Source organism: Notothenia coriiceps, unplaced genomic scaffold (genome assembly GCF_000735185.1).
Source record: "Notothenia coriiceps isolate Sejong01 unplaced genomic scaffold, NC01 NC01_scaffold00008977, whole genome shotgun sequence".
In the NCBI taxonomy this organism is placed as follows: domain Eukaryota; kingdom Metazoa; phylum Chordata; class Actinopteri; order Perciformes; family Nototheniidae; genus Notothenia; species Notothenia coriiceps.
This window is the reverse complement of record NW_011341678.1, coordinates 9089-36393: the sequence shown is the minus strand read 5'-3', so window position 1 is coordinate 36393 and position 27305 is coordinate 9089. Positions and strand designations below refer to the sequence as shown.

Here is a 27305-nt window from a genome sequence, read left to right as displayed (position 1 = left end):
GTCAACATGCGTCACATAGCATTGTTCAGGAAAAGGTGTGAAAATGACCTTGATGACCCAGGTGTCATTCAGATAAATACCTGTGACTGCTGCAGAGTCATTTGTTAGCAGATTGAATGCAGATTGTATCCGTGTGGATGAAGAGATCGCCCGGTAAATGAACTTCAATGCCATCTTTTTGGAGCATCCATTGACCTGGTTTGATATTGTGTTTGCATATGTGTGCGTTTGCATCAGAGTGTGTGTGTGTGTGTGTGTGTGTGTGTGTGTGTGTGTGTGTGTGTGTGTGTGTGTGTGTGTGTGTGTGTGTGTGTGTGTGTGTGTGTGTGTGTGTGTGTGCGATCCTCTCACCTCGCCCATCTGCCAGGCAGCGATTGTAACCCACTGGGCTGAAGTATTCAAACACAAACACAGCCACGGCCGACACCAACAGCAACATCACAAACATCATCACCCAGACATCAGCACTGAAGGGCTCTGAAACACAGAGAGGGAGGGGGGAGACAGGGGGGAGGAAAGGGTGCAGAGGAAGTAGAAAAGGGGAGGTGGGGAGGGTTATGGGAAGACAGAGAGAGGAAGTTCATTAAACCAAATTAAAGAATATTACAACATCCCCCCCTGGTATCAACATGATTATTTGTATTCAGACGTTATGTACCGCATGGCTCATTGTTGCAGATTGATGGATTTTGTCTGCGTTTGTGTGAAGCACTTATCAACAGAGCAACTGAGAGGATTGGTGTGAATGGACACATGTACTCATTGAAATGGGCACATTTTCCACCACTTGCACTCTGCTTTGCAATGTTCACAAACATGGCAGTCTTGGACAAATACCGTAGCAATCTAGTTAGCAAAGCATCTCATTACAAGCTCCATTTAGTGGCTGCTCTGGAGCTTTCTACTGTATCATCTTCATCAGCAGTGTTTATCGACAATTAAAGTTAATTGTATCAAACCCCACTTTTCCTACTATTTATTACGGAAGCCCTGAGACGCAATTTTAAAAAACACTTCCAAATTGGATCAATATTGTTTTCTCTTCTGTCTGTATGTCTTTTAAACATGTGAAAAATAATTTTTCCTGTGATACAAAATGTGTTGTAAGGTTATTTGTAGGAAACATTTATGTTGTTGTAATACCCATTTCAGCCCACTAGAGGCCTTTGTTCTTAATAGGACTAAAAGCAACAGATTAGTGCTGATTTCTAGCTAAAAGAGAAACATGACATTGAGGTTACATTACTTTCTCTGAATTAATTTAACACAGAAGAGAACATTTTTTAGATAACTCTTAAAAAATAGCTAACAACAATGTTCTCTTTTACTTTATTAACAATTACCTCTCTCTATACTGTACTGTTTTCAGATTGGATGTTCCATAATAACCACTAAATGGACCCTGGGGCGGGATTCATTAATGAACTACACTTTCTAAAGATTAAGAATGACATTTAAATCTCGGCCACAGCACTTTCACGACATATTGTTGACGCACAGTTTGTACAGATCATGTTTTTGGTGATATTCACAGAAAAATATAAACTTTTCAACCGCATATTATATCACCACATGACCAAACTTGTTGTTTTGTGCTGCTGAAAAACACAATTAAACAGTGTCCTTATTTGTGAACAACCTGCTTGTTATCGGTCTGTGAGTAAGCATTTATTATTCAATCTGAGTGTGTGTGTGTAATTGTTCTCTCAATTGTGTGGTTCATCTGCCAAAAGTACCAGGTGTGTTTCCTCACCGAGAAAGGCGGAGGGGGACACGGTGCCGTTGCTACGGGAGACCATGACACTGATGCCCGTCTCAATGAAAGGCACAGAGAAGTCGATGACCTGTGACCTCTCCTCGTTAATAGTGAGCGAACCCACTGCCATGTGAGCATTCTTCAACACCACCTGAAGGTCAGCCACAGACACACAGAGGCAGACGGGGGGGAAACGGAGAAGGTCAGTGCTCAATTTCCCTAGGATCGCGGTTAAAACAGAGGGAGATGTGAAAGTCATTCAGTGCTGCAGTCCATAAACAATCCATATAGCAGCCATACATATATAGTAGAGGGGCCAGGCGGAAGGGGGTTCTATTTAGAGGATAAAAACCACATTTCTTAGTTTAAAGTCACAAATCGTAGCAAAACAGTGCAACAGTATGAAACATGGCGTTAATCAACTTTCCAGATCAGTACATTATTATCTTCTGGATAGGCTCAAATCAAGATGTGTTGATTCTGGGCTGAAATAACAATAATTTCCTCATTGCTATATATAATTGCAAAGTATAATTTTATCATCCAAGCATAAAACACACAGCTTTGTGCCTTTGTGCCACAGTTCTGATTATCTTTTACGCAAATGTATGACTTTATAATCTCAGGAAGGTTTTAAACTTGTGAAGATGTAAGTATTCTTCCCCTGAATATACCACTTTAATTGATCAAATATCACAGCTGTAATTTTGTCTCTGAATGCTCCCCATTACCTCATCTCCTTTTCATTTATGTTCACCCACAACAACCCTAATAGGCTGTGGTAAGAGCCACCGACTTTGCCAAGTATTTAATACGCTATTTTGGTACAATGGGAGCAGCAGGAGAAGGGGATCATTACCACACTAGGTCAGTCTTTGACTCCCAACCAACCCCAGTTTCCATCTGGGTGTGTTTAAGGTATATTTAGCCCTAAGTAGCTGGAGCCTCGAGCCATTTATTACAGGGAGCACAAAAGACTGTGTTAATAAGGGATATATTCAGTATGTATGCCAGAGTGAGCAGACATTCTACGCTCAGTTTTTTCTTTCTATGTTTGTCACACTTCTTCATGAAGGCCTTCTTTATGTTCTCGCTTTCGGTTTCCTGCGTTTACTTCCCCCCCCCCCAAACAAAATAGTTAGCTGCTTGCTTGGGCATTTCAGGACATGGACTAATGCACCAATGCATGCAGGCACTGCACATTTGCTATCAAAACAAAAATATATGCAGTTTATACAGTTATTATATTGCCCTGCACATATTAACTTGAATACGTCCCTAAGATACAACTTTAATATTAAAGTTGCTTGTTTTATGCCATTATCAATTCAAATGGACATCACATTGATTTGTGAAGACTGCATTGCGCTGATGTGTTCAGGAGAGCAGGGTTTTTCCCTGAGGCTGTTTCCTCTCTCTCCTTCTCTCTTCCAATCACTTTCTCTTTCTCAACGTCTCTTTCTTTCTCCATCTCTGATTAGGAGCCTCATTGCTCTCCCCCCCCCCTCAGGCCAACATATGAGGAACAAGTGCAGCCTGATGGCGGACAGAGACATTGAGGAGGAGACATTCAGACAGTATATAATTAGACCTATCATCAAAATAAATTCCTCGGGGCTCCAAAACCCAGTTGCAGTAGAATTAGCATTATTATTAAACGACATAGTTGCTAATTGGTAATGTGTGCATTGATTTACACACTATTTTTTTTACAAAAATAATAGTGAATCACAAACTGCTATAAGAGCAGCGATGTTAAGAGGTAAGGCAAAGAGACGGAAAAAACATCAAACATACTACAAACATTAAAAAAGTAAACATAAAGTTGAATGAATACATGTAAAAAATGTAATGATTTAAGAATGATTCATCTATAACTGCTGCATTTTTCATCCAGCATTAGATTCAGTGTTGGTGTGTTATGATGGGTTTATGAACAGAAAACAAACACTGCATTTTAGTTTCAATTGCCACATTTTGTTTTGGTTCATATTTGTGAAGCCAGTATTCGAGTGGTCCGAATTGAGTTATTCATTTTACATTTCAGAGTTACAGTTTTTAAAAGGACCTCCATCAGGGAATATTAACACATGCTAAGACAAAGCAAAGCTCGGTAACCAAATTCTCAGCTATACTCTGAAATCGCAACGATTTCTTACACAAAAAAATAGCAGATGTTAAATTTGACCCCTGCCATCTGAAGCAGACTAAGTTTTATAATGACTTGTTTCGCTGTGTTATTATAAATAGTGTTGCATAATGTCTTCAGGGAGGCATACTGAATGCATTAAGCTTCAAGAAAATGTGTACTTACAGTAAATGGTGGTAGGAATACTTAAACCACCCACGATGGTGAGTTCAATGTTTGCCAATGCTGAAAAAGACCTGCAGTCAAGGCAAATTTACAAAAAGACTATGCTACTTTCGATGGAAGTCAGTTAAAAATGATTTAATATAATTACAGTTTAGGTAAAGTGCTCTTTCGATTAAATTCATGCATAACATGTGTATGATTGTGAGTAAAATAAAGGCCTTACCTCCCCAACCATGCCATTCCATGTCCCATTAACCTTCTTGCCATGTTTGCCGTTGGTGACCAGGTAGAGGTCGTAGGTGAACTTGACCGCCTTGGCGATCTTCTTCAGGATGTCGATACAGAAACCTTTGCAGCAGCGCTTGATGTAAATCCCCGAATCCCCCGTCTGATTGCTGGAGGAAGAGGAAGGGAGGGAGTAAAGGTAGGGGAAGAGGAAGTACAGTTTATTTGGGTTCAAGTTAATCAAACTAGCAGATGTAAAAGAGAGAGGAAATAAGCAGGGATGAGATTAAATAAAAGTGAAATAAACCAAGCTGACATGTGTCTGGATTGTGCAGGTTTTCCCTCCCACAAAAAACTCCCCCCAGTTTCTTATTAATACCGCCCATGATTGTATTCCTCCGCCAACTATTCCCTATCCATGTCCGTCCAAAATGTCATCACTTTATCCTCGTACAAATGTTGTGAATCCCGTTTATAAGCTTATGAATTCTTGAGGCCCAAATTGTGCCGTGTGAGTTCACAATGACCTTTGACCAACAAAATCTAATCAGTTCAGCCTAGAGTGCAAGTTGACATTTGTTCCAAATTTAATAAATTCCCTTAAATGATTTTGAGATATTTCATTCAAGAAAAAAATATGGACTAAAAGTAACCCGAGAACATGATGTCTATGTTAAGGCATACAATAAAAACACCAGGTACTGCTCAGTGAAAACATATATGTTCAAAACATGTATTGGTTACTTTTCGTAGTTTTTTGCGACCAGGCCAAATATTTACAGGTTGCAGCTTCTCAGATGTGAGTATAAGCTGCTTCTCTTAGTCATATTTGAGGATACACTTGGGAAGATCTTTGGGATTTGGTTTCATCCTGGGCTATTGCATGTACATCTTTCAATGCATTGAGAAATCAGTTTTTTTAGATGAAATGATAAAGCTTGGTCTTCTAAATACAAATCTGCAAAACCCTGTACATCTGGCTCATGGAGTATTTTTCATTGAGAGAAATCCTACATATTGTTTGTGGCATATTGCTGCCTTTTCCTGAAATACTGTATGTCATGAAATGTCTGATGGAAGAGACGGACGGATTGAGAGAAGGCGAAAGGGGCAATAGGAGAAAGAACGGGGCGGAAGATCAGACAATATGAAAAGCACTGAGCCAGAAATGTAGGACAACCTCAGGAGGTTTCAGGTAGGCCAGTGATGGGAAAGGAGGCCATTGAAAAACAATCCATTATTGCACACCAAGGAGAAGTGGATAGCAAGATGGTGAAGAGGCAGGGAGGGAGGACATCACCGACAGAGACAATGATCTAATTAGCAGAACTGAAGCAGGTAGAGGTAATCAAAGGACACCGGGAGATTGTGTGATGAGGAAAATGCTTCAAATGTTCTAAATCAAGGATAGAAAATAAAGGAAAATCTCTACAGCATTCAGCAGTGACAGAAAATAATAAGCAAAGAAACATAAGACGCACAAAAAAAGGCAACATTCAAGAAAAATGTCAAATAAATGATGGATGGGAGCATTCACCTCCACCTTTACAGGCAAGTTTTATTATAACATTGTTTTATTTTTGTATTATCCTTTGGTTATATTAACAGTTTACATAATTATTATGTTAGAGTACTTAAGCAGCCTTTGTGTGTTTTGTGTTTTTTATACTAGTGATTTGCAACTTTGAAAATAAAACCGGGTATACCAGAAATTCATATTGCAGCCATTTTGATTATAATGTACTGTATATGTTTGACACTCTTAGTTTCATAAAGAAAAAGTGTTCTATTATTAGCACTTGAATTTAAAATATGCATAATGCATTCACATTATAAAACAAATCCAGACACACGAACTGTATGTCTTTAGGAAGAAAAGGGGGAAAAAATGAACACACTTTTGTTTATCATGTCTTAATTCTCACGTTAGTTTTAGCTGTTTTCGGCACGGCACAGTGTTCCTCATGCAGGTCCCACTGAGCGGGTCCACGTCCTCGACAATCACAAACGGCGCCTCCTCCAGAGTCACGATGGACAGGTGGTCCTCCCGCTCCTCCTCGAAGCGAGGCCACACATGGTACCTCATCGTCAGGGAGCCTCTCTCCCACTTGCCAACCTGCATGTGAGGAGAGTGGGAGGGAGACACTGTGATTAATTACGGGCTACCGTAACAGGGACTTCAAGTGGCAGAGAGACACTTCAAGTGAAGAAGTGACAGACACAACACAGAGGGGCAAAATACCAAGCAGGGGAAAAAGAGAGGAGATAGTTTAGAGGAAGAGAGAAGGACAGAATAAGGCGCAGGAGGAAGTTGACACTAGGAGAGAAGAAGAAGCAGAGAAGAGGCAAATTAGGAGGAGAGGAGAAGGTGAGGAAGAAGAGGATAGGAAGGATAGGAAACTAGTAGAAAAGAGAAACGGAGAAGAAACAAGATGAGAAGGAGAAGAGAAGGAAATGAAATCAAAAAGAGAGAAGAAGAAGAAGAAGAAGAAGAAAAATAAAAATAAAAAGAAGAAGAAGAAGAAGAAGAAGAAGAAGAAGAAGAAGAAGAAGAAGAAGAAGAAGAAGAAGAAGAAGAAGAAGAAGAAGAAGAAGAAGAAGAAGAAGAAGAAGAAGAAGAAGATAAGGAAAAGAGAGGAGAGGAGTTACTCACCCTGTCCCATTGTCTGTCCTTGTCGAGAAGAATGATGACCAGTTTGGGAAACATCTGATGACCCTTTTCGCTAAATGACAGGTTTCTGCCTTCAAATGTCACATTCATGAGGTACCTGAGAACGACAATCGGAAAATATAAATATAACATTCGAATATACAAGTCAGAAATATGATGGAAGATGATCTGTCTTATGATCTGAAATCAAGCGGGTTGAGCCTCTTAACATTATTTCTAACCCACAACATTACAAATAAATAATGGATAAGAAACATCATTGAAATCTCCCACAAATACTCAAAATTGCGGTGAAATATATAAATGTTCCCAACAGCAACGCAACAATCTGTAAACAACATATTATTGACATACTATCGCTAAAGTATCTATCACACCCAGCAGAAACACTACCCTTCATACTACTGTTTAAGAGTCAAATTATGACTTTGTTAGCTCCGATTTGTTCTGCTGACTGAAACCTTTGACTATTTATAATAATATAACTGCTAAATGTTCCACTAGCCAATGTTCCCCAGCTAGTTTCTAACTGTGTTTGCTGTTTGGTGCTGAGCAGGTAAAGTTTGTGCTTTTATTTTTAGAGTTTTTCTGCTGCTGCTGCTCCTGCATGGAAACCTGTCCCATAAAATGATGTTCCCAAACAACTAAACTGCATTCTCAGAATAGGGACAATTATTTTGTCCTGGATTGGGGTCACAGTTTTAAACATATGGTAAAAAATTGAATAGGTAGTTTACAGAATCAAACCTCTCAATTATAACCATTATGATTCCATTTAAACATTATTAAAGATACAGACGTAATCCACAATAAGTCAACATTGACTTTTGCTTTCACACCGAAAATAAACCAGCCACCTGGAAACGTTTCAAAATTAAATTGAAGTTTAGTTTATGGGAACTTAATTTTCAGCCGACCAGACTGGCTGCTGAGAACAGGGTTAAAGAGCGCTTCAAAGCTAGACCAAACACATCTGTGATCACAAGATAAGATGCTTTAAAGCAGCTCCTTCAGCGACAGGCTGCTTCACCCGCTGTGTCTCGCAGAGAGATAACGCAGGTCCTTCCTGCAGCGGTCAGACTGCACCACCACCACCACGGCCCCTAGTAGACCCCCACACACATAGACTGGACTGGAAAACCCCTGTTGTGCAATAACACTGTCTGTAAGTATACAACTTTGTGCAATATAACCAACTGCAATTTCACCATTATTTTTATACATATTCTTTTTTCCTCTCAGTTTCTTAACAAATCAAGGATTTCTGATGCTGATTCTTTTCTAAGACAAGCTCACGGTTAAAACAGTCCCTCCCACTGAAGAGAAGAGGAAACGGACACATACAATCAGGGACCCTATCTTATACATTCAAAAACACCATACACAGCTGGTCTTTTCAATGACTCATATGCCAGGTCAAATATTCAGTTGTGAAAAACTAGTAATGTTCTTTTATCAAATGTGGTTCAGAAAATAACGTCTGCAGATATGTATAATATCTGACGCCCAATGGATTTACAGTATGCCTTTGTAAACATTTTTTTATTTTAGATCATCTTAGATTATCTCTTTACATTTCATATATTTATATGTATTTTTACATGTATGTTGTTTTTTTATGTATCTTTGAGTGGAAATATAAATCTTGGTACTTTATTAGAACATTTACCTCCTTTTGTTCTTCACAACACTTTTCAGTTTCCTTGATTTTTATATATGTTTTTCATTGTTTTATTATTTGTCTTGTTTGTTTTGTTATGTATTTTGTGACACAATACGAGATCTGTATGTGGATCAATAGAGTGGAAAGCTGTTATACTGTATTTGATTAGTTTACATGTTGAAAATGATGTACTACTCCTACTATTATACTACTTTTAAAATGCCCTATTTTGCTTTTTGGGTTTTCCCTTTCCTGTAGTCTTTTGTGAATGCAAATGGTCTGCAAAGGGTGAACCCCCCGCCCCAAGGCTAATGGGTCTAAGCAGTTGACCAATCACAACAGAGCCCGACCAGCTAACCATCAGAGCAGACTGGGCTCTGGTTTCAGACAGAGGGTGAAAAGAGGTGCTGCAGCACAGGCAGTATGAGAGAAATAAATACATGTTTTAACATTAAAGCATGTAAACAGAAGGGGCAGACAAATATGAACCTGAAAATTAGAATACTAGTGCCTCTTTAATACTAATATAAGTAGCAGGACACTGCTTTGGAGGTTGGTGTACTCCGCATTGATCAACTCCAACGTTGTAAAGTTTAAAGTTGCTTAGTTAGCCTTTAGTACAGTACAGATGCTAGGTCATCTTTGATAGGTGGCAAAACAAATTGTACCTGATAGACTCATAAACATCAAGAAGGAGCAGAGGGAGCTGTCTCAGTCAGAGAGAGAGAGAGAGAGACAGCAGTGAGAGGTTTAGGGTAAGAGAGTATTACCCGCCTGTATGAATACACAATCATATATGTGTGTCAACAAGCAAGTGTACAGCAGTGGCAGATAAGCTTAAATCATCTCGCTTTCTCGCTGCCGCCTCCTTCCCGCACTCTTCCCCGTCCTGATCTGTGGGCTGCAATCACCATGGAGACGCTCTGCCTCTGAAACAATCCACCGGAGAAATAAATATCTTGTCTGACTTCAGGAGTGAGGGGCTGCGTATGTGAGTGTGTCAAATGTACCCACCATCATCTCCAGCCAAGTCAACAGTGTGAAAAAAAGACAATTAAACTATTCAGATGAGCAGCCGACCTGAAACGTACCCAAGATTTTATCGCAAGTACCTCCTACTAGGACATTCAGTAACTCTATCTGGAGTGTCTTTGACTATATTTATATCTCGCCTCACACACGCTTTGAGAAAGTCAATAATGTGCCTCAAGCCTCCATGAAATGCCTATTGCTGCACACTGGCTGGCACACTGTAAGTGCTATAATGTGTGTGTAACATGGGATTAGCCTCCCAAACATAATCTCGGTGTGAATAGGAAACCAAACAGATCAAGGCGGTGTGTGTGTGTGTGTGTGTGTGTGTGTGTGTGTGTGTGTGTGTGTGTGTGTGTGTGTGTGTGTGTGTGTGTGTGTGTGTGTGTGTGTGTGTGGAGGCTCAGGAGGTCCAACTTGTTGTCGCCATGGAGACTTCTGTGACCAGTAGCGGCCTCTACTTCGTGTGTGTGTGTGCGTGTGTGCGTGTGTGCGTGTGTGCGTGTGTGCGTGTGTGCGTGTGTGTGTGTGTGTGTGTGTGTGTGTGTGTCATCGGGACGGAGTTGACATGTGTAAGCATTACGCAAAATGGCAACATAGGGACACATGCAAAGAGGGTCTTAACACGTAATGTAATGTGTTGCCATGGCACCCACAACCACAGCAATTTTTCCTGCAATCAGCTGCGTTGCCATGGGAACAGTAATGTCACCCTCAGAGGGGCTGGTTGACAGAGAGGAGTATTTTTTTTCTGTCCAAACCTGAGTGTTTACCCACTTCCCCTCATGCTGTCTTTCACTCTCAGATCAATCTCTCCATCTCACCTTTGAGTAGCGCATCAAATCACACATCAATAGGATTCGTTTGCACATTAACCTGTGCCGGCACAAAGACTGGTGCATGCTGTGAATTTACAGCAGAGGAGGCTGCTCTTTTTTCTCTTTTTGTGTCCCTGTTCTATTGATGTAGGTTTTATGCGCCATTTGATCCCTTCTCATGTCAGAATTTCTCTACTTAAAACTACTGTGATGAGCAGCTAGCAGAGCCTCGTGCTGCTTCATCACAGCCATATGCAGCACGGCTCACCAACTGTTCCCCAACTAATCACTGGCTGTGAGGGGAATTGATGTTTTAGTTACAGAGACACTGAATCATCAATGGCAGGGACACAATCCCGCTTCTTGCCTCTAATATCTCGTCATATGTGTTTGAGGACCACTTGATATGAATTTAATTTATCTCGGAGTGAAGCCGTACAGGGTCACACATTCTCTGTCGCTGCATCACAGGGATGCAATTATATATATCCAGGATGTGCATTACTGCAAGTAAATCTGTGGATTGCACTCGCACACACACACACACACACACACACACACACACACACACACACACACACACACACACACACACACACACACACACACACACACACACACACACACACACACACACACACACACACACACACACACACACACACGTATATACTGTATGGATGGGTGGATGACTCATAACCTGGGATGACTGCAGAAGACCTGACTCTGAAGAGTTACCAACTCCTGACGAAATGTGTTCTGCACTTTACATTTCCTGTAGGGTACAGGGACGGTGTGAGGAGACTGTAATATGAAAGAATTTAAAATATATGTTAAATTATGCTAAGAGTACGTACGGTGTAAGAGCTGTGCCACTCAGGGTTCACTCCAGAACAAATTACATTCACACTGCAAGCCTCAGTGCTAGATCTTAGATTTATTGTTTTTAATTTCTGCTTTTTGTGAAGCAGCGGCTGTTACTCCTCTACCGAGGTGTGTGAGTCAGAGCCAGGCGTGGTGGGATCGTGACATGCTTCACTAAAACATATTTCATCTGAAAAGTAAAGAATCTCCAGGGCTACTTTGAACTACATCTAGTGATGTTGCAATGTACTGTTATGGATGATAACCGAGATAATTCAAGAATTAAATATTGTTATTGTTATCACGTTCAAACATAAAATAATAGTTTGTGTTGTGAATAATGAAATAGCAAGAACCATCAGCCTGATTGTGTATAGCATGACTCATCATTGTGTTCATTAAATAAAGTCCAATGACAGCCAGTTTGGTCAAAGTCAACTGTTTTACCAAGTGACTCAAAGTAGCCACCAACTAACATCTCTCCCAGATGCATTGTTGGCTTTTACTTGAAAATCCCCCCAAACATTATTTATTGGGACTGAAACTGAATACAAAAAAACCATACAAATAAAAGAATAAATGTGTTGTTTATTTATTGACTCATTTATGGCTGGTGGCTCCCCTCTGTCAGCATGAATAGAGGGTGATGTGGACAACTCATAGGAGAGATGTGAGGCTCTGAGTGTCTTTGAGCTGCAGCCTTTAATAAGTGAGTCCAGAGGAGCGCCATGTGATCTGAGCCTTGAGGCCCCCTGTGGAGCAGGAGACATCAGACGCTCTGTGGAGTCTGGAGAGAGAGAAGTGAATCAGAGACCCCCTTCTCTCATTTAAAATGCGAACAAGGAATTAACAGACAAGGACACTGACCTTCCACAGTCTGCAAAACTTACATTCAAATGTTTCTAGTGGTCGTCTCTTATCTCAGGAAAAATCATCAGATATTGTTTCAAGGTAACATGGATCTTTCTTTAACAGCACTTTACTAAGATGTCTTTTTGGAGAGAAGGTATTTTTGGACAGGGTTAGACTGAAAAGCTTTTTAATAATTTATGTGAAGATTTTATTTTAATTGTGACTTGCAAATGCATACTTCAACGCTAAAGAGAAACTCAAACAACCTGTTCCTGATTGACAATTGTAATTTGCTTATTTAAAAATGTAAAATAAGTAACTTGTACCCAATACAAGGTCTACAAAAAAACAGACCAATGTCAGTTTTACATCATTAAAATATAACAATTTTAAAATACTGCAATATACACAACACACTGGTTGTTTTAGAGTATATATATTATCCGAGAAATAAGCTGAGCAAACGTTGGTTGCCTGCAGTCTTTCTCTCCATAAACTTTATCAGACGTTTGTACATGAAACTGTTTAAGTAATTGTTTTTAACAGTTTCAAGAACTATGTTAATTTATTTTGGAGACGAGGAGACATATAGGGATACTTTGGTTCTCTGTAAAACCCTCCTGAAGAATGAAAAATAAAGAAATCCTAACAGGGAGAAGCCGAGAGCAACGACACACTCCCGTGATCCCACGCAACCAAATTCTGTCTTTGTTATTGTTTTGAATGATAGAAGAAAAAAATGTATGTTCTGCCTCTGATGATCCCCTTATAATATATTTTGTGAGTTTGTTGACATTGTTTCCTTTTACTATTTGCTACACACACCTGACACCAGAGGCCTGTACTACGAAGCTGGTTCAACCTAACCTGGATATGTTTGAGTTAGCCGGTTGGCCTAATCCAAAACATACGAGCTCTCGCTAAACGGTACTACGATGCGGGTTATCAAGTGGATCGCTCAAGCCAGCCGTGTCCTATCTAGTTAGGTGCGTGTTCACATGAAAGGGGTGGTATTTGGAGCATTCGACCAATCACAAACATGGAGAAGCATACTGACAGCGCAGCGTCATACTTCCAGAATGAAAAGTCAACTATAATATTAGACATATGAAGAAGTTAAACTTTAAACATCCATGACTTAAACACTGTGTCCATGATAAAAGCCACATAGTTGCACCTGCAAGGTGAATACAGCTGGTAAAAGAAAAAGTGTTTGAATTCGTACATTAACAGGTTTATGATATCACTGCCCCGTCCAAGACACGAGTGGATCTGACTTTAATTAGGCTACATTTGTCTCGAGTGTTTCGTCAACTTAATGTGTTGCTTAAAATAATACTTCTGCATACAGTATGTGACACTGTAAGTCTTGCACGGCCAGATACGGCTCAGCTGACTCAGATAAGGAAATATATACATTATGATGTGATATGAATGATAATGGGACACATCAACGTCTGCACTCACAGTGACGCGGACTGTACCTAGCCTAATGTTACTCTGATCCGGTTACTTATGTTGCGCAGATATTTAAGTAAGCTTTCTTAACGCTAACGTTATAATAGTCAGATTGCTCTGAAGATTCTATTAATGTTCACGTTCACACAGTCGGTGATTTTTGCCGGCCGTCTTTCCTGCAACGGCAGCTTTTCTGTATTTCCTTTCTCCTGTAATATGACTTCATCGCTTTAAACCTTTAAACTCTGCACACTGAGCTCTGATTGGTCAGCAGGCAGTGCTTTCACTGAGTTGAGCTCTTAGCCTGCAACCTAACCTGCTCCGGGGCAGATTAGCCGCGCAGCATAAGTTACCATGGAGATCTAGCCTGCTAAAAAGAGAACCAGCTTCGTAGGACCGGAAACCCAGAGTTTTCCCTGAAGTTAGCCGGCTAACCGAAAATCCTGCTTCGTAGTATACCCCCCAAGTCTTTAGAAACCTGGATTCAACAGAGCCCTTTCCCTCGTGTTCATCAAAGTTCAACAAGAGCCAAATTATTTACTGTTTATAAATGACTTTATGTGTGTTAAGTTACTACACTAAGAAAACTTAGTGGCTTAAAAAACTCAAATGAAAATTGATGGAAGTAAAAAAAAAAAAGTACATTTTGTTACGATCTGTCTGTGTTGTGTTTTTGTCATGTCTGGTTCTGTCTTTGGTTTCCTGTCTGTGTTTCCCCTCCCATCTTGTCTGTTTCTGCTGATTGTGTGCACCTGGTGCCCGGTGTTGTCTCCTCCCCTCTCACCTGTGTCTTGTTCAGTTGATTAGTTTGTGTGCATTTAGGCTCTGGTTTTTCTGTTGGTCTTTGTGGGATTATTGATGTTGTTAGAAGGTTTTTGTGCAGAGGGATTTTTTTGTTTTGCCATGTCTGATTTTACTTGGTTGCTCGTTCCGCAATAAAACTATTTGAATTTGGATATTCTGCATTTGGGTCCTGTGTACCTTGCCCTCCAGCCGTGACACATTTATGTACTTGCGGTAACACTGAAACATGTTATAATCTCGTCACAGCACTGAACTTTAAACAGATGTGGGATGTTGGTCACAGATCCAATAACTAAAAGGCCATATGAAATATTGATTGGTTATATCAACGGCAATTGATACACACAGGAATAAGGTAAAGGACACAGATGAGTGAAATGAGGTAAATAAAAGTAACCCTGTTATTAAATACAATAATCTTCCATCTTTACAATGTATGTGTATATATAGGAAATTAGGATTTGTGCCAACATTTCGTTCTGATTAAAGGTTCTAGCTTCATTTAATATAATTGAAAGTGCTTTACAGTGAGAATGGACTGCTGTAAGAGCATTGCAGAGCCAGAAACGTGTACATTTCTGTCACACCTCCAGGGAAAGAAAGGGTCTATAAAAAATACGTAATTTGTTCACTCAATGTCCAAAAGCGCCATGAAATTGCCTTCTTGACATCTAAAAAACTGTGCAAAGATTTATAAGACCAACACTTTCATTGAGCCCATTAAGAAATGTAATAACACCATCTACTTTAAAGGTGAGACAGAATGAGAACAACATGCATGAGGCAGCACACGGGTCAGTTGGCCTGCAGACGAATATTTCTCACTGAGCTCTAGTGTACGTCTCGGACTGCAGCCGGCCCAAAGACATGAAGACAAGCGTCAGATCAGATGAAAGTAATCTCACTTCAAGTTATTAATCATCACTTGCATCATATCTACCTGTGCGGCATTTCAATCAGCACAGGGATTTGAGAGGCAATTCGAACGCAAGCGCACAGACAGATTCAAAAAAAGAAAAAGAAACTTCCCCTGCAACATACAACCCCTGAGTGCCTGAACCAAAACCACTTGGAGCACATTTTCTCATTACCCAGTCGTTCCTGTCCTCTCCGTCTGGCAGGAAATACAATGGATGGCCTCTAGAGCTATGCGTGTGTGTGTGTTTACTTATTTGTGTTGCGAGAGTTTTCGGTTCATGCATGTATTTATATACAGTATGCGTGTTTCCGTGTGTGTGCCCCATAAGGTCAAGCAGCCCCTAAACAAATTTGAGAGCGTGACTCACTGGGGCCTCCCATCTCTCCTGTCCATCAGCGCTGACAGGATGGCACGCTTACCCAGCATGCATGCAGCCCACTGTGGCCCCCAGCGATACAGGACCACGCAGAGACATATGGCCTTATTATTGCTTTTGTCTCTGGGGGTGAGGGGATGGAATAGGTGGAATTGTGTGTGTGTGTTTCAGGTCTCTAGGGTTACCACCAAAACCCACCAATCCAGAGTCTCTACTTTTGCTCAGTCAAATGGAGAAAAATTGGATGGTTTGTTGGAACGAACACGAACACACACACACGCACACATACGCACACATGCTCACGCACTCACACACACACCGTCCCAGGTGTGTGCCTGACGGATGATTGAGAGCTAACCCTGTGTCTGATAGCGCCCTTTGGGGGCTGAAATATTCATGGCTGTGGTGTTATTGTTTTCTCAGGTGTGTTGGTGGCGGATTGCTCCACAGCACGGATAAGTGCCCCTGATATTAAAAACAGAAACATGGGTAAATGAGACCCAAATCTACAGTAATACATCAACCTCAACCTGGAGATGAATGCAGCAGTGCCAGGGGAGGTTGTATAATATTTCCCTAGTTCTTTATATTCCTCAAATTCAAACTGACAGTGAGACAAACAAACAAAAGCAGAGAAAATGTTAAGTATAAGGAAAACAGAGGGATGACAGGCAGGCAGGCACGTAGTTGTGTAAGGCTGAACAACATCTAATAAGGAACGACATCAGTAACTCTAAGCCTTTATTAGATTAAACCCTGAAGAGCAGTAAAATGTCATGCTATAACAACATGTGTGTTTGCATGTGTGCTTCTGTGGGCTCGCTATAACTCCACTCTTGTTCTTTGGCTCTTTTTTGATTAATCCAGATGTCCCCGAGCATTCAATTAACTGTGGAATTGCTGATCAATGTGCACTGTAAAAGCCTGCCCTATGAAGTTAAATGGGGATTAATTATTGAATACCAATGCTCCTGCTTGTTCTGTAATGTGCCAAAAAGCGAAAACAAGGAAGTTCAGAGGAAGAGGAAAAGATGGCTGTGGGTTAAGCTAAAGATAATACAAAGTGTTGTAATAAGTCTGAGGCCTAATGTCCCTGTTCATCTCATGTTTTTATTGGCTAATTAAACAGATAGTGGTTCCCCTTAGGGAACGTGTTGTCTTTTCTGTGTGTATCTCCAGTCTATGTTGTACTGCCCGTCTGCTGGATTTATCGTCATATTTTCTACTGTGTTTCAGCCACAGAAAACCAAACCACACATTTTCTTCCTGTGATTTTACCAGCAGAATCCCTTGGCTCTGACTCATATAAATACATTCAGCCATTCTTGTTGTTTTCATTATTGTAGCAAAAATATATTATAAAGCAGATAACCATTAGGTTAACATGGTGTATTGCTTTTTCATTAGCCATGTTTTCCCAGCAAAGTAAGAATGTCTTTCCTTTACCAGGTAAACACTTAAAGTAGTATTTAATCAGAAGCACAGCTCGTGTATTTGAAGTGACAACCCCAACAGACAAAAGATATGTGCTGAAAGTGTGAATTAAAACAAACGTGTTCCAGTATTTCACAGTCATTCTCAAACAATGGGTCAATGTATTAAACAAAGCAGCTTCTCTGGGTTTGACAACTGTCACTAGCAGAGTTTATCAACTGGATGAAGCTAGTGTAAGCTAATACTTATTTATCATAAGTAGCATGTAACCTTACTAAATAAAGTAAGTGAAAAAAATTGTTTTTACTTAAGTCTAAAACTTACCTGAATCTATATAATACAATTAAATTGCTTGATTTTAGTTAAGCTTTTTCTTCTCAAGAAAACACAAAACGAAAGTGGGATCACAATTGAGAGTGGAAGGTCTAAGATATTGGTCATACAATGCACTTCCAAAGTATGGTCAGCAAGTGTTGAAACACTCTGGATTTCACTCATTGCCAGGAAAAAGCAGAGGTAGAGTCTCTGCTCCTTTTCCTGTTGCAAATTCCAAAACAAGAATGCAACGCTTCAGCATGTAGAGAAATCTAAAGATGTGACAGCCCTGTCATGGCTGGTAACAGTTGGTGATATATGATTGGACAGAAGCTATTCAGGTGTGTGATTTTACTTACACATGTTCAGTGTTCATCACTAATATTTGTATCTTTCTACCCCCGCCCCTCCCCCCTCCTAATTCCCTCCGACCGCCCCCTCCCCGCTGCATTAACTCACTTCAGTATTTCCTTGGAGTGGCCAGTGTTGGAGCCCTTTTTGTCCGGAGTCCCGAGGCAGCTGGACTTCTGCAGGGTGTGCGGCCCCCGGTCCAGCATCATGGTGGAGGTCGCCGTTGCGATGACAGCCACTGCATCACGTACCCTGGCCTCGATGTTGTAGTCCCATTCGTCATATGACACAGAGATAAGCCCTGGGATAGAGAGAGAGAGGGATGTAGAGAGAGGTGAGAGAAAAAGGATGAATGGAAAGTGGGAAAAGAAAGAAATATGGAGAAAGATGAAAAGGAGAGGGGGGAGAGAAGAGAGTGAGGTTACAAAAAGGCAGACAGAGTGCGATAAAAAAATGCTGGAGGGGGAAAATAAATGAAAGCCTTTTATAAGAGGCTGAAAAGTGGCAAAACACTGGGACCAAATCATGAGGGCAGTCATACCTAAGATATCTTAATTTTATACAAGCCACAGTCAAAGTGTTACTTACAGTAGGTCTTACAGGTTGAAATGGCATGAAAACAAGCTGCTGAATGTGAGCGTCAGTGGAGACCACCAACATCCCTCAGCTCATTTTGTTATGCTTGGCTTTCCAAGCATGAGGAACTGCTGGCTATCACATGTCAGCATCCGTTTCTTACACCCATGAACAACTGCACGCTCAGGTCAGTTTGTGTGGCTGGTTTGGATTATGTGTTCACATTTGAAACATTAAACAGAACATCTTTTGGAAAAAAGGCAAAGCTGCATGTTCAGACAGCCTTGGTGTTGTTACTGGTTTCACACACAAGTTAAAATGTGGAAATACAGGAGTCAAAGTAAACGCTTCAGACATGCTTGGTGAAGATGAAGGTGTGAGGGAAAGCTACAGTAAAATGACAAAGGGGTTCAGAGATATTTTCTGAATAGTACCATTAAGACGCTCATAATGTCTCTGGTAAGGCCGGCTCACAGCTGATGGCCACACTATAAAAATAAAGCTTTTCCGTCATTATTATCTCATGTCTTTGTAAGAAATTGCACGATAAAACGATATAAAATGAACAGATATGACCCCCTAAAAGTCATTCACCTGAGGTTAACAGAAATCGGTATGCACCTTATCTCTGACTTGCCCAGTGTAGTGCACATAGACAATGAGGACATTTGCATATATGCAAACCAGCCCATCTGTCACTTGTGCCCACATTTCAATATGAAGCTTTTGGAAAACTTAATATTGTAATACAGATTGCAGTGTTTAGCTCTACAGCAAGGAAGCAGAGGATAAACAGGAAGCATTTCAACCACTCCAAAATGTAAGAGTGCTTTACATCCTGTGCCCTGGGTAGGATGTTCACAGTTTAAAAAGGATGCTTAATGGCACAGAGCATCAAGAGGGCACCAGAGCTGCAGTTTGATTACATATATTCTGTATGACTTTCAGGGCATGTTTTAGGACAAACAAACCCTGGAAAAATCCCTCTGAGGATGTTCATCTTATCCAGTCAAGTCAAGTGGTGTTTTAAAAACTGCTAATAACACCATTGATTGAGGAGAGAGAAAGAGAGAGGGAGAAAAAGAGAGAGCGAGAGTTAGTTGTTTTGGTGTTGTTTACGCTATAATTAAAAAAGATGCATCATAATTAATTTGGCAATAGTTACTTAATGTTTAAACTTTGACATGAGGCACCTAATGAGCTCCTCTCTGCAAAAGCCTTAATTACCTGCATTTGTTATGTCAGCAACGGTAAGAGAGTATCTCTATTTAAACCATTAAATGTTAAGAACGTATAGTATATGCTGGTCTTTTGTGTTGGGCTTGTTTTAACAAGAATTCTTTGAGACTTTTTTCGTATTCCATAAGAGCATCCACCATGCCCCCAGGCTCACACGAGAGCCATGTCTCCAACGTAACAATAAGGGACACCTGATGAACAAAATATAAAAGAAAAAACATTTATTTTAATTTGACGTTTGCTAACAATGTGAGCACAAAGGAGGGAAATAGTTTCCAGAGTCTGCAGTATCCCCTTGGAAACAAACCTCACTAGCCTTAATGACTAGTAAGCAGAAGCCCTGCCCCGTCTCAGCTCTACGTCTGAAGTGTTTCAATAATGTCTTATATGGTTTTAAATTGGCAGAGAATACAAAGAAAAGTACATTCGTCCTACTAAAGATCAGGTAAGAAATAGTCCGCTTTGTGCAACAGATTCATATCTGTTTTGATCTTTTTTTTCCTTTAAAAGATCATTTAGAGGGAAGCAATAATGCGCATGCAGATAACAGACTGAGAAGTAGAAGACATAACTTTGTGCGTGTTTTTAATGTTTCTGTTTCATAAGAGTTGTATGGTTCTCATTTACATCATCTATATGGATTATGATTAGTATTCTTCTTTACTCAATTGCATGTACGGTGTTGACTGGCTTTGAATTGAATTTCAATTGTAATGTGTTACATATTGACTGTGGACCTCTGAAAGATTAGGTAACTGCCACAGCCTCAGTTGATGGGGTTCCTTTGAATAAACCATGTCATCTATCTAGGGTCTGACTCAGCAGGTGGATCAATGCCACAGTCACCGTCTATCTTCGTGAAGCGGGCCGCTGGTGTTTGTGGTTACCTGTGGGGAAGACGTCGGGGATGATGTCTGCGTCTCCAGCCACCAGCGAGGGCACGATCCAGGTGAAGCCATACCCTGTGAGGCCCACAGAGTGAGCCACCTCGAAGATGGTGCTGGCCTCCTCCTTGGTGCAGTAGAGCAGGATCACCGGACTCTGCAGTTTCTTCAGCTGGTTCTGGATCTTGGAGTCTCCGTCTTCCAATGACATGTCCAGCAAGAACACTTCTTCCAGCTCCCAGCCCACAAAGCTGTTATCGATGGTGCTTCGGACCTAGATAGGAAAGGGAGATTTAGAAAAAGCGTGGGCTGCTCACATACAGTCAAGTTGTTAAGAGAGATACTGGAACAAAATTGACTGATATTTCTCCTCCTCCAGATCCCACATTGCAAAACTGTTCTGTCTTTACACATCTCCTGGGAGTAGGACAAGAGTGATGTTAGGTAGTGGAAGCTCTCATGAAAATCGTGACTTTTGTATTCTCCCCGAGCACGACACCACAGGGTTAATAGATTATATGCAGCAAGGAGTGATTTGAAGTATTAAGGAAGCTACATTGGGACATGGCATTAAGATGAAAGACTTGTTTTTGTTTCAGAAAGAGAGTAATAGCCGTTCCTTGAGGTAATCAATTGAAAGGGAATCATAGAGGTTGAGTAACAGGCAGACCCAGAGCAGCCTTTCCCATTATAACTATTATTTTCCTCTGTATTGAAAGAAGAAAAAGGAACATTGAATCTCTTAGCTGTGTCTGATTTTTGCTCGAGAGGAGAGACGGTAGAATGGGATTTTGGCACTGGAGCTTTTCTTGTTGCTCAATTCATTGGGGCTTTGAGTTGTTAAATATAGATATACAATAGGAACAGTAAACTCTTAAAAAAAAGGCAATATGAGACTAAACATTATATACATTCAATGTAGTTCATAAACAATAGGCACTAAATATCCTGATTCATAACCTTCCTTTAGATTCATATATGCCATTTTCTCTCTTTAAAACCCTCTACATTTGTTCAGAGAAGAGAAATATGATTAGCTGACTTTCCATAACTTTATTCTGTTCCGGTGTGTGTCTGATGTTCAAAGTTATTCAGGGTCTCATGCCGTCCCCTTTAAAGAGTCTGCTCAGAGCCCTGAAGATAAGGACTCCTCACTGAGGGGCCGCATTCAAAAAGACATGCTCGGCCAATCTGCCTTTCACATTAAAGCAATCGGAAAATGGAAGTCGCTACCCACTTACATCACACTCTGCCAAACCTTATCACTTTTAAAAGCTTGACATTATTTTGGCTAAAAACCAGAAAATCATGTCCTTGGAAAAAGTAGCATTTGTAAGGATCGTTTCACCAGCTGTACAATACATAGTGCCTGGCTATTAATAATATAGTTATTATAATTAGATAAAAATATAACCCTTAAAGGAATTAGAACACAATTATTTTATAATCAGCATGTAACTGTCATATTATATCATTAAAACATGTGAATGTACATGTTAGCAGTACTACAGCATGTTCAATACATTACTTAATTACATTTTCTTTAAATTAAAGCAAATTTAAACAGTCATTCTGCTTATAATAGAGTATAAGTATAATATAACAACCCTACTACTACGCAATGTAAAATACGGCAATATCGCACTCTATTGATCGACTCTATTAACTATTGTTTTTTAGCTCGTTGAAAAGGAGTACTAGTAAAGGTTTTAAATGGCAGTATTTCTCTTTTTCTATTGGTGCCGTTTATGTTCAGTCCAACGTTCAATTTGTTCAATAAAAAAAAGAAAAAGGTAGTTTCTTTTTTCATGAGCAATGAAAAAGAGAAATTTGATGCATTTGAGCAGAATACTGAAAGCAGCAGGTCTCATGAAAGGATAAGAACACAATATGACAAACCGCAATATTTGTTTTATAATGGGTCCCGAAAGACAAAGGTAATAATACATGATGGGTCTGGTACTCAGTGCAAAAGTGAATTTCTCCTTTGAATCAATGGTTGAAAAAGTGTACTGTCACTAGCTTTATAATAAGACTCCTGCTGCTTCTGGAGTCCGCTTTTATGTGAGAGATACATTTATACCAACATGAAGTATTCTTTCAGCTTCATTGTTCTTTTAGTGGTATATTAGGTAGTGCATACACACCTACTGAGATAAATACCCATTAAGTATACAATACAACCAGACTGCCAAATGTCTTTTTTTACATTTAAAGCTTTTATTAAGCAGTTTTCAAATAAAAGGTCTATCTTCTTCATGACATCATTCGCCTAAAAAATAAAAAGAAATGAAGTCCTTGAACAACATGCTTCATTTGAATAAAGGGATGCAATGGATTAAATCAGTCTTTTTATTAAATGAACTATCTTCAACAAATATACCTCTCAGTTTTGTTAGATTGCTGACGGCCTGTTAATAAAGACGCCTGAACGCTTCGGTATAGTCCTGCTGTTTACAGAGCAAGCTGTATGTTACCTGTGTGTCTGTATCTGTGTTTATTACCTTGTTGACAAAGTCCTGGTAGCCAGGGTAGTACGTGGTGACAATGGAGAAGATGTACCAGTCATACTCCTCCATGATGTTCAACATGACGGAGGCCTGCTGCTCGATGGACGGACCGAACTGGAAAAACATGGAGTTGTCGTCCTGGAAACCAAAGAAAAGGAGCCAATCAGCAAACGATGTCATGAGTCACTCAGCACGAGAGAGAAACTGGAAGGTAGGGCAGCGATTATTGTGGAGCGTGTCCAGCTTTCACACGCCTCTCAAACAAATATATTCCTGTTTATAGCTGGGAGCTTAATATGAATGTGCTGCAACTTCACTAAAGAAGGGGCAAAAGTATGACTTTTTATGTACTGTATTTATCCTCCTGTATTTATGATGTTTTTACTTTTCTGTGCAATGTTAAAGAGGATTGGTTTCCCCTAGTTATAAATATTCAAAACACAAACAAGGTGACTCATTCATTATCAAGGATCCCTATCAAAGCGTTGATTGCACATTTAGTACGCTGCGGAGAGCACGACAGGTAAGATGGCGACCTGGTTCAATGATATTTAATGAAAGCATCAAATGTGTGGACAGACGTCTTTGTCCTAACGTGTTTCTCCAAGGAGAGAGGAAGAAGTCAAAAGAGCTCTTGGCGCTCCAGGAGTCTGATGCGATTGGCCAAGGGCAGGTTGGTCAAACCGTGTAAAACTCATCAGGACACAGGAGTCAAGACAGATTATTCACGAGTGTTAGGGACTGGAGGGGCCATGGCAGAGGGGCTGTAATAAGAACAGCATCATGTCTGGGGTCCTCTGTGTGGGAAAAAGGGAGTTGAGCGGTGACTGAGACGACTGGAGGTGGTGGGTCATGCTGCAAAGTGGATTCCTCTCACTCTTTAGTAAAGTATATGTTGACATCAAATAAATAGTTCTCTGGATAACTGGACACACTGTACAATTCACATTTATATTTAATTTAACACACTTAATGTAAATAATATCCTGCTTTATATTGTGTCTAAAGCTCTTCAATAGTGTTTTATTGTCAGAGTTTATAGATGTTGTATCTTCACAGTCTACTACTGTATATGTTCTACTTTTTAATGCTGTTTTAATTCTATTTTGAGATGTTTAATTTCTAGAATTGTTTATTTCTACTCTTTAATTTCTACTTTTGTGCAATGCCTTGTTTTGTTTTTCATGTTGCTGCAACGCAAAAATGTCACAATTTGGGATCAATAAAGCACCTCTTATCTTATCTTAGTTCAGTAATAATCAATATATATTGAATTGTATCAGCACTGTGTAACAAATGCTAGAGTCAAGCTTGCCCTGTTACACACCTTTCCTCAACGGACCCAACACACACTCATTCTGGACTTCTGTGTACTGGCTGAACAAATATATATTGTGTTTATGAAAGTCTGATGCTGTGTCTTCGTTTGAGACTTAAATCCTATTTCTTGGACAGTGTTAGCAGTTTATGTGTTTACGTATTTGATGAATCAATTGTGTTCTATAGTATTGTCCTCTTGGTTTGTGCTCTTGTTTTCGAACATTGGTCTCATACATAAAAGAACATCTGAGAAAGTCTTTGTGATTATTGTTCATTTGTGCCTTAGTGGATGCCAGTTGTTCTAATCAAATGAGAAGATCAACACCACTCTCATGATTGTGTGTTCAATAATCAGAGCTGCAGGACGTAGTTAGCCTGATTACACATGTTGAGATGTCTTTATCAGGCAAGCAGCTAGCTGCGCGATTTCCACTGTGAGGAGTCTACAGCCGAGCTAGCAGTTATTTAAGGAGGTAAATAGGCCAAGCTGTTTTTTGGGCTAAATGCAAATGACAGCCTGCTACCATGTTCACAATGACAATGATAACATGCAGATGTTTAGCAGGTTGACCACATTAAGCATCTTAGTTAAATGTAATAGCATTCTAGGGCGTGCATTTACATTTAGAGAGATTTCAGCTAGCTGTTATTTCCCCCATACAGTATTAGTGCAAAATCAAGCCATAACCTATCTTTATTTATAACACAGAGAGTGGTATCAATATAACTTAAGTCCATTTTACTTCATCATCTACGCTTAGTGTCAAGGACCTTTCATACATTACTGTGTAATTAGAAGACACAAATAAAGCTTTTTAATCAATCTCACGTCACTTGTCTTGATCTTCCGCAGACAACATTCACTTGCATGCACAGCTACACTGTATATTTTTCATCTTTGTGTTCAGTTATGCAAAAACATGAACTATGTGTATCCATCCAGGTGTTCAATTGGTCATACAGGTTAGTCATACAGGAGGCTGAGCACTCTTCAGATAGCTGCGCTAACTCCACATCAAAGCCCATCTCCCCCTTCCTCCACTACCACTTAGTTGGTGGAGGGAATGGCTGTGTGAAAACGAGTGTGTGTGTGTGTGTGTGTGTGTGTGTGTGTGTGTGTGTGTGTGTGTGTGTGTGTGTGTGTGTGTGTGTGTGTGTGTGTGTGTGTGTGTGTGTGTGTGTGAGGTTTTACCTACAGTGACAGTAGCTTCACTCGGATCTCTTCAGGAAGGTAATGAAGGTATTCTCACGCATGAACAGCAGCTAATGCACCGTTCACCTCTGACCAACACTTCCTTCATTGTTTGAGCATTACAGCGTTAACATGCTTATAAATGAATCGTAAGGACGAGTGCTGCATGTAATTTACCTTGACATAATTATTCCATATGCGGATCTAGTCCTTTTTCATGTTTACTATCTGTCTATTCACCATACAAACTCCACTTTCTGTTTTTAAAAGAGGAAGTTGGTTGTATTCTTTATTTGTTCTTATCGTCAACAAGTCCCCTGAGAAGACTGAAACCAGCAATGAGTGGATTTTACTGAGAAGTGGCATGTAGACAAGTGCTTATTAGTCTGTCCCACAGACTTCCAAAGAAGACATCAATGAGCAGCACTGAATACGTTCACACACAATATTCTGGGAATGACAATATTTCCTATTTTATAGGAGTTATATAAAGCATATTCTTTTTGGATATTGTACATTAGGGCCTCATTGAATAAATTATTTTCCAAGTAAGACATGTGGAATCAAACTATATTGTTTTAGAAGCGATCTTTGGACAGGGTATTCAGATTTCAACTTCAAGGTTTTTTACCTAACAAAGCTTAAGATGGAAACATGTAAGGGATAATGTGCAGCAAGGACTTATTGACCGTTGTTAAAGGACGCTCACATCTGCAGAAAGAAGTCCGGTCGATTTAACTGTATACAGTTGGGCTGAAAAGCAAACTGGGACAAGAAAACAGTGGAGAAGTAACGGGGCAGAAACCCTCCTTACGCAACGGTCCAGACATAGACATCAAACGGCAAAACATATTCAGTTGCCAGTTACTTTGGCATTTGGGCAGGGATATCTATATACACTTTCCAAGGTTTGACATAATGAATTGTGCTACTTTTAAAGCAAACAACGATGTTTTCAAATCTGTAATCAAAAAGGTCGGCAAAAACGCTATCGACCAATCAGATTGCTTGATTTGACTTGTCCGTTTTATAAATATATTTACATTTTGTCCGTTACGAAACAAACTTACAAAGCTTAAGATGGAAACATTCAAGGTTAACTTCGACCTCCTTACTATGGAGGAGTGGATTGAGGAGTGCCTATCTCCAGAAAAAAAAAGCACCTAAACAACGACATGCAGAGCTACGTGAAGAGCAGGTAGACCAACTGGAAAAGTACCTCCATTCAAAAGCTTTCTGATGCAGGTCTTGAAACAAAGCAGAGAAATTATGACCGTTAGTGGCCAAAGGTGCGAAAGCTCTCTCCAGAGCTACTGGAAGCCGAATCTCGGGGACCAGAGAAAGTGGAGCAATATTCTCGCCACGCCAAGCAACAGCCTCGAACAACCCCAACCTATACAAGTAACCACGTAAGCCATCCTACTGATGCTGGACAGTTTTTCAGTGGGTGCACAATAAACGGCAACATACAAATCAATGTAAATAAATAGGCAAATAATGGATCAACGCTCTCTGTCTAATATGTTCGCTAGCTGTTAGTGTTGTTGCATAGTAACCACCTCGCACTATAGGCGCTTTCACACTGCAGTACTTTTCCCACAAAGGTTCATCAGAACTTAGTTCATGAGAACTAGTTCTCATGAAGTAAGTACAGATCGCGTTCACACCGGAATAAGTCCCTGGGGGAAGATTAGGCAAATGAAGCCGCTGACGTCAGTTCTTCTGCTGCTTT

At 40.1% G+C, this 27305-nt stretch overlaps 1 protein-coding gene across 2 annotated transcripts in view; it reads right to left on the bottom strand.

Annotated features, from left to right (window-relative positions):
• Nucleotides 1-23203, bottom strand: part of grin2bb (glutamate receptor, ionotropic, N-methyl D-aspartate 2B, genome duplicate b) — a 42670-nt gene extending 19467 nt beyond the window's left edge. For both annotated transcript variants that reach the window (XM_010770586.1, XM_010770587.1), the window contains exons 1-8: nucleotides 23056-23203; nucleotides 20555-20825; nucleotides 17961-18153; nucleotides 6949-7063; nucleotides 6221-6411; nucleotides 4294-4465; nucleotides 1754-1907; nucleotides 352-477 (exon numbers count right to left, since the gene is read on the bottom strand). In XM_010770586.1, coding sequence (XP_010768888.1) covers nucleotides 352-477; nucleotides 1754-1907; nucleotides 4294-4465; nucleotides 6221-6411; nucleotides 6949-7063; nucleotides 17961-18153; nucleotides 20555-20825; nucleotides 23056-23187 — 1354 coding nt within the window. In that variant the 5' untranslated portion in view covers nucleotides 23188-23203. The remainder of the gene's footprint in view (nucleotides 1-351; nucleotides 478-1753; nucleotides 1908-4293; nucleotides 4466-6220; nucleotides 6412-6948; nucleotides 7064-17960; nucleotides 18154-20554; nucleotides 20826-23055) is intronic.
• Between the last annotated feature and the right edge of the window lie 4102 nt (nucleotides 23204-27305).